The sequence below is a fragment of the Callionymus lyra genome, chromosome 4, assembly GCF_982586985.1.
Source record: "Callionymus lyra chromosome 4, fCalLyr1.hap1.1, whole genome shotgun sequence".
NCBI classification, from domain to species: domain Eukaryota; kingdom Metazoa; phylum Chordata; class Actinopteri; order Syngnathiformes; family Callionymidae; genus Callionymus; species Callionymus lyra.
The window spans coordinates 10,195,086-10,202,699 of NC_141821.1; the positions used below are offsets into that span (position 1 = coordinate 10,195,086).

Genomic DNA, 7,614 nt, shown 5'->3' on the forward strand with positions numbered 1-7,614 from the left:
CTCGGGGTCTAAAATTCCTTCAGCATTCTAAGCCTATAGCAGCTAAGATAAACAGAATGGTTAATTATAGGCTTCATCGAAAAGTAAGGTGTTAAGATTGTTGAATGGTTCATCCAGAGCCCTGACCTGAAACAAACAGTGAAAAATCGAAAGGGGGCTGATTACTTTCCGTACCCACTGTACATATATAATATATATATGTGTGTGTGTGTGTGTTATTTTTTCTGTTGCTAATTTTATGTGTTATCTTATTTTAATCCCTATGTTGTGTTTACAAAACTGGCAATAGAATAATATTTTTTTTGTATTTAAAGGTCCAATTTTCTTTTATTAAATAGTATAAATTAAACACATTTAGTTTAGATGATTTATTCATTGGAAAAAGATAAATAACATTTCAATATAGAAATTAATAATTAATTTCTAAATAAAATCAAATGTTTAAAAAACACGATGCCAACCTTGAAATTCAACCATTCAATTTTGTGGTGGCACTGATAAACTTCCATACAAAACATGTCTACAGTCAGTCTTTACAGAATGTACATGTTTTTCAAGGAAAAGAAAATCCCATGAGGGACTTCTGTGTGCATGTGTGTATCGATTGAACACATGATAGGAAAATGCTCTAGGACAGGAATAGTTTCTGATAAAAGAAAGGCCCACATTCTTACTTGGAAAGTATGATTGGTTAGTCAAAGTTACTTGTGTAAAAATGTTAAATCCATATACAAGCCTTAGGTGGGATTCATTTATTAAATAGTTAAATAATAAAAACCTCTCAAACCCGTAATAAGAACTATGAAGTGGATAAGGAAACCGAAAGGGTGTGTATTACTACTTACATTTATATCTTTTTTAACATTAAAATAAGTATTGTTTATCATTTTTTAAATGTTGCAACACTCGCAATAACATGTCCAGTCAACAGGTGTCAGCAGAGGCACCAAACCAAAAAACCGTTTTGTGTCTATAGTATAAAATTTAGAATTTGTTCCACGTATGAACCTGAAAATTCAGGAGACAGTGTTTTATCACGATGACACACAAACAGAAAACAAAAGGAGGAAAAAAAAAGTAGAAACCAATCGGTACGTTTTTCATATTGCATGTGACCCAGGAAGAACTATTTGTCTACTTCCGGGTCATTGCTAAGAAAAAATTGGCGGGCTAATGAGATGTTAGCATTTCTACTGTGTCCGGCGGCCAGTCAGACTTTTGGACTAATGTTCTGTAAATAGCCTTAAAGATGACGCAAAGTGGGGGAAAACATCTTTGGTGGTCCCTCTTGGCCCTTGGTTTTAACCCAGAAGCCGTCAATTCGAAACATATCAACTTGGGACCGTAAGATTGTTTTCCATTCTCTCTTGACTTAAGTTCAACAAACCGCCCATTGTTTACAAACTCTACTCTTGTTTCAACAGGAATATGTTCGCAAAGCCCAACAAGGGCGCATTTCACCTTTTAATCAACTTTGTTTTGAGGAAACTGAACCCGTCGCGGTACCAGGAAGTTTACAGGTAAAGTTTGTATTAGTCATAAACTGTTTGTAATGTAACTTTCTGTCGTAACTGATGATTTTGTATTTGTTAAACGTAAACTTTTTGAATGGGGTCTGTATTTTCTATATAGTCGCAAGATGGGCAAATAATGGATTTCTGTTATTGCTATGACCATTTGATATCGTATTCAAACGTATCTTATGTATCATATGTGGTTATTGCGAGATTATTTACAGGTAAAACTGATTGTTTACTCCTAGTTGACTCTTTTCTATAGATGTGTCTCTTTCTTCTCAGGTTGTGTTGGCCTGTTCTTAACCACAAGATGGATGCAGAGTTTCGAAAAGTTACTTGTACTTGGTTGCGTGAGATACTGGTAAGAAAAAATGTCATTACTTTTTGGTGAGATAACAAACATTAGCGTAGCTCTGTCATCACCAACAGAGAGAATAATACATTTGTTTACTTACTTGAAACTTCCAGATACAATGAGAATTGCCCACATCTAATGTTATTTAATGACCTAATGCCACACATGCACAATGGTCATTGTTGCAAACATGTTCATCATTGTTGTCGTTTTTATTTAATTTTTCTACAGAAAGAAAATGTGAACACATCACTGCTTCTCTCACCTGGAGGCCCCAAGTTTATTAGAGTCATGCTTCAACTGGTCAAACATGCCATGCTGATCGAATTGAAGACCCTAAACTATGGTGAGTGAAACTTCATGGAACACTCGGACCAAGGCGCCGCAACAAGATCTCATTTCTGATTCTGTCTTCTTGTCAGATGAGGGCTGGTTCCCAGAAGCTGTGGCGACACCAGCATCATCTTTAGAATTGAGAGTGAAGCGATTTCAACTGGTCAAGAGGCGATTTCTGAGAGCAGCACTTCACCAAGACGATCTTCTGAGGGAGTACCATAGACGTTCACAGTCAGTCTTAATAATCCCTTTACAACCAAAATACTAAACATATTTACTCAATGTTCTTTTGCTTTTTGAACCTTTAGATCTCAAATGTGATGGATAGCTTACTATAATGCTTAATCGAACCATGTATTTTTCCTTTGTGCTTTGGGAGAAGATTCTCTGAAATGTTTTTTTTAACTACAGATTTATTTACACTTTTCTTTCAGGGCCTTGGCTAAGTCTAAGAGAGAGCTGCAAGTAGAAAGTCTAAAATACAATGAGCTGCTAAAGTAAGTTTCTGAAATTTCTAAACAAACATTCTTTTAAGTGACATGTTTTTGATCTGCAGACGTTACGAATCCAATCAGGAAAGTTGTACAACAGAGAGTTTAAAACTGGTACGATCCTTATCCTCGACTGTGGACGAGATGTTGGTCAGTTCTGCGAGGGGTCAGGAAGTGTTGGAAATCGTTCTGAAAGGGTCAGCCAACCAGCATACCCTGGAGGGACCAGACAAGGCTCTTCAGATTCCCCCACTTCTCTTGGAGAAAGTTGAGCAGCTTCCACATCAGCTACGATCAGGGACCTTGTATCAGGATGGTCAGATGAACCTGCTGGGGGCGATGGAGTTGTTCAACCACTCGCTCCAGATTCTGAAGGAGGAACAACATCTCGTCTCCAACTCTCCTAAACTTGATTTAGGGAGTTATAATCTGCAGAGTCACACTGAGCAGATGGCCCGTCACTTGCAGGATCTCCGGTTTATAAGGTTACTCACTGTTTTCACTCGACAAAATAATCGTAACAATTGCTAAAAATGCACAACTTGAACAAAGACAAATTGTTCCTTGTTGCTTCTTTGTTTACTCAGACAGAGGATTTCCAAAGAAGAAATTCCTGATGTTCAGAGCCGCATTCAAGGGTTGGAGGCTGAGATGGACAGAAAGTGGAAGGAGCTACTAAAGCACCTTGTCTCTCTTTTCAATAAAGACTCGGTAAGTACCATGTAGCTGGCTGGCACACCCACGTACCACTAGTGATCTGTCCAAAAGTGTTGAGGCTTTGAAGCACATGTTGAGTAATCCAGGACGATTTCCTTGAAGTGTGTGTTGATGACGTTGTGATGAAGTTCCAGGCCTCGAAAACCAGCATACCACGTGACTGGTTCTAGCTGCGCTCGTGGCTTCCCGCATAATGTGACACAAAACACAATGATCTCCACTCACATCAATTTGATTTGGCAGATTATTTTAATGGCCGACTTCTTAGCAACTGACGATATATAGCCATGGAGCTTGCAAGAAAGAGGATATTCTTTCTTTGATGCAGCGTTTTGAGCTGATCTCTACGGTGCCCCAGACATGACATGGTAAAAGAAACAGATTCCTGAAATGTATTAATAGTAGTTTACCCTAAATACATCATCAGCCAGTATTGCTCGTGGCTAGAGCTCACGCCTCTCAAACAAAGTTTGTGGGATTGATCCCTGGGTATTTTTAATTTTAAGTGATTGTTTTTTCATTGTTATTGTGATGCAGCTATTTATATATTTTGGCATTAGCCACCATTAAAAAAAACATTTTAAAACGGGCTAACTGTTTTGTTTAGGCATTATTTATATTCTTACATTATTGATACCAAAGAGTTTATTCTAAAGAATGTACTACCCTAATATTTCTACAACTTAATTGAATTCCTAAAAAGACACTTGATCAGTCATCCATGACTGAATGAAGCTTTGTTGATAAAAAATACATTTATGTATCTGATGCATTTTACAACAAAATTATCAGCAAAAAAATAAATCTCAACAACGGTATCATCTGTAATAGTTGTATGTATAGATATTCAGATGTTTAACAAAATACAATGGAATATCTCACTTCTAGTCTAACAAATCGTAGAATATGGCAATAAAAGCAAAATGATGTCAGAGCTTCACTATTATTGTCCACTTGATGGCGTCGTAGAGTAAATAAGGCCTCATAAAGCCTTGGTCTAAGGACGAACTCCTCGGCTAGAAGGCTTCAGTGGTTCATGAGGCTTCATCTCGCCATCACTACATACCAGGTTAAGATCATTTTATGTGACAAATAATTTCAAAATATACATTTGCTTCAAACATGTATATTCACAAAAGAGATTGAGATGCTCTCCACATATGTTGCCACACCTGTGTCGGAGAGCACCTCACACAGGTGTGGCTAATTGAAATGCTGATTAGAAGGCCTGATTATTGCACAGGTGTGTCTCAGGGCGGCTACATTAAATGCCGACAGTGGACAATTGCTCACATTGGAAGATGGTGTGCCTTCTGAAGAGAATCTTGTCCCAAGAGTGGAGGGGGCCAATGTAGTGGGCTGAAGGCCTCTAGAGGACTGACTTGAAGCAAAGGAGTTGTGGGGCAGGTGGTGGTCCCTGTGGAAATGTGGCTCCACACACTTGACAAAATGGAAGCAATAATGTGTCTAATCTAGTCCACTGAGGATTAAGTTTTAAAATCTTGGACTGCAGTTCATCTTGTACACTGCACCCTATATTTGAACTAAGACTTGAATTGTGTGCATTATATAACTGTATTTTGGTCGTTAACATTGTGAGGAATCTTTTATGTTTAGGTTCCAGGTTTGCTTTCCCCCATCAGTCGACTATCATTTCAACCCACGGCTGAAACTACTTCCAGTATATTCTCTCAGTTTCCGGCCAAACTCCTCGGTGAGAAATGCTTGAATTCCTCCTTATTTCCCTCATTGAACTCTATTGATGAATTTGTCTTTTCCACAGACAAATCTGAAGTCCACGATATGGTCCAGGATGGCTCTTTGCAGGTCCAGAGGTAAAGTATAATCCAGATATCTTCTGGGAGGCAGATACACTGGCAGACCTGAGCAGTAGTCTGTCAGTCACCAGTCCTCCCTACATCATACATGCTCTCTGATGACTGTGGAGAAATGAGAGAAATCTCCACAGACAGATACGGAGCAGACAAATCTGTCGGGATCGTAGCGTCGTTGTTAATGTCATCTTTTTGTTATCTGTAGTTGTCACGCTGCTGCTTTGTGTCAACCTGCTGTGGCGGAGCTGCCGTCACCGAAGGTCAACAGCTCCCTGGACTTTATCTTAAACACACCACCTTCTCCCCCTCTTAAGGCGCAATCGGTGCCACTAACTCGGGTTTGATTTCAGTCCTTTTTTGTTCTGCAAAAAACCTGTTGAACGAAGTCTGATTAGTGGACTCTATTTCAGGTGGAACCCTCGTGTCTCACCCCAAGAACAAGGACCCCCATCCAGGGTTCCACCAGGACCAAGAATCAAATTCTTGATCTGGAATCCGACAACCTTGCAAACCAGGTAATTCATGTTTGCAGTCAAACCCCGAGATTTTTGAAGCACCTCATGTGCAATACCTTTAGTTTCTTGGAACTTTGCGTCGGCTGTGAAAACAATGTTTTAGGATTGTGCAAGTAACTTGAATCATCTACTAGTTTGCAGAGGCTGTAATGATCAGTCCAAAAGACGACACCGACACGTTTATGAACCTGGAAGATATTCTCACCTCTCTACGAGATCCCTTCTCCACCAGGAAGAGACTCCTTCGTACCCCCGACAGCCTCAGTGAGTAACGAGACTAGCGCGACCCGTCCTGTTCATTATAAGTGTCTGAGGATTTTGAAGCACAATGTTTTTTTTGGCGACCCTTTTAATTAAAGTGCTTTTTCTAGGTCCCCGTCATTGAGGGATGATTAAAGTATTCCTTTCAGGAGATTTTAATAATGATGAGAACTAACCTTGAGAATGCCTCGTTACATTCTTGGTGACTTGAGTTTTAGTAGCTACACATCTTGTCGTCAAAACTATTGCTAATAATTGCCAGAACTACCAGTCCTTGGCTGTGTTCTGCACACTTGTTTGTCTACCAAGGAATCATGATTGTCTAATTTCATTTTACTTAAGTGCCTGTTATTTTAATCATGTCAGCGAGTTCACTTTAAATAAACACAATGAAAATCTTGTGATGATCACTAGATGTTGCATATGCTGTTATTTTGGATTATGGTTTCTTGAACTAATCGCATGCACTAGAATAACAATCTAAACTAAGACTTTCTTAAATACATTAGTGCTTTTAATTTTTTTTTTAACATTGTGTCAAATCCTAATTGTTGGATCGAATCTTAAGTGTCTCTGCATTTTCAGTTCAAGACGTGAAGAACTCTTGGCGGAAAGCTGTTGGATCATGCGAGGCTGAGAAAAACACCTCAGAGTTTAACGGTAGCCTTGTCGGTCGGCTTCAGCCCATCCGTTCAATCGAATCCCCAGACTGCAGCCCCGCTGTAAACCAACAGGAGGCGTTCAAGTCTAGTCTCTTTTGGGACACCACCTGTACAGACGCTCTCGACTGCAGCGCGGTCCCGTTTAGTCTTGACCACGAAACTCTGCCGGAGCTCTCCAGCTGCGACAGTCTCCTCAGCCTGTGTGGGGAAGATTCTGAGATGGACGCCTCGCTGTTGTCTCCACAGCCTTCTCTGGACACGCACGCCGGTCTGATCCGGACCCCGGGGACCACCAACCTTCCGGTGGACTCCCCAGGGTTGGACAGTGTATGGGCCACAGGGGAACCCACCAGCACCACCTTCTCTTTGGACTTGGACTCGCTAGACTTGCTCCCCACAACCCCATCAAAAAAGCCGGAGTATGACCTTCCGAAACTGATCACCTTCTCTCCGATGGATGACATGAAGTGTTCCCTGTAGAGGCACTGTTTGTATTTAATAAAGATTTGTTTTAACATTTTGTAAATGAAGTATCAAGTTCAGTGTAAATGTATTAAAACAATGTTTGGTTTATAAACTACCACTATTGATTGTGGAATAAAATTTTAAACCTGCACATTAACTATAGTTTGTCTTTCATTTTTTTTTTAAATGTCTTGAATATTGAACTTAAGCCATGGCTTTAGTGACTTGCGTGCGATCATCTTGTTTGACGTAATAGCAGCGAATCATGATCGTTGCTCAATTCAGTTCTTAGCCTGAAAACAGGAAGTTGATCTGAGAGCCCACTTGTTTTCCGCTCACATTTTAGGAAATGTCTTGGAATGGATATATACGTTTATTTTACGTTCGTGGCGATAACACGAATTAACGTTGGAATTGTCACGATGTATCCTTTTCCGGTGACGGTTGTTTGAATACAAAA

General features: G+C 39.8%; 1 protein-coding gene and 1 non-coding gene across 2 annotated transcripts; both read left to right on the top strand.

Annotated features, from left to right (window-relative positions):
* The first annotated feature begins 1,163 nt into the window (after positions 1-1,163).
* haus6 (HAUS augmin-like complex, subunit 6) lies at positions 1,164-7,305 on the top strand. Its single transcript, XM_087790297.1, has 14 exons — positions 1,164-1,344; positions 1,425-1,520; positions 1,800-1,878; positions 2,104-2,218; positions 2,295-2,439; positions 2,643-2,705; positions 2,765-3,184; positions 3,287-3,410; positions 5,034-5,130; positions 5,200-5,251; positions 5,457-5,589; positions 5,662-5,766; positions 5,901-6,030; positions 6,613-7,305. Exons 1-14 carry the CDS (start codon positions 1,250-1,252, stop codon positions 7,167-7,169), a joined length of 2,211 nt encoding a protein of 736 aa, XP_087646423.1. The 5' UTR covers positions 1,164-1,249; the 3' UTR covers positions 7,170-7,305.
* On the top strand, positions 5,276-5,406 carry LOC148081716 (small Cajal body-specific RNA 8). The gene has a single exon (XR_015711275.1).
* Positions 7,306-7,614: the final 309 nt, after the last annotated feature.

Coding starts and splice junctions, on each gene's coding strand:
- haus6 (XM_087790297.1), top strand. CDS start 1,250: ATGACGCAAAGTGGGGGAAAACATCTTTGGTGGTCCCTCTTGGCCCTT. Junction 1,345..1,424: donor AAACATATCAACTTGGGACC/GTAAGATTGTTT, acceptor TTGTTTCAACAG/GAATATGTTCGCAAAGCCCA. Junction 2,219..2,294: donor ATTGAAGACCCTAAACTATG/GTGAGTGAAACT, acceptor TCTTCTTGTCAG/ATGAGGGCTGGTTCCCAGAA.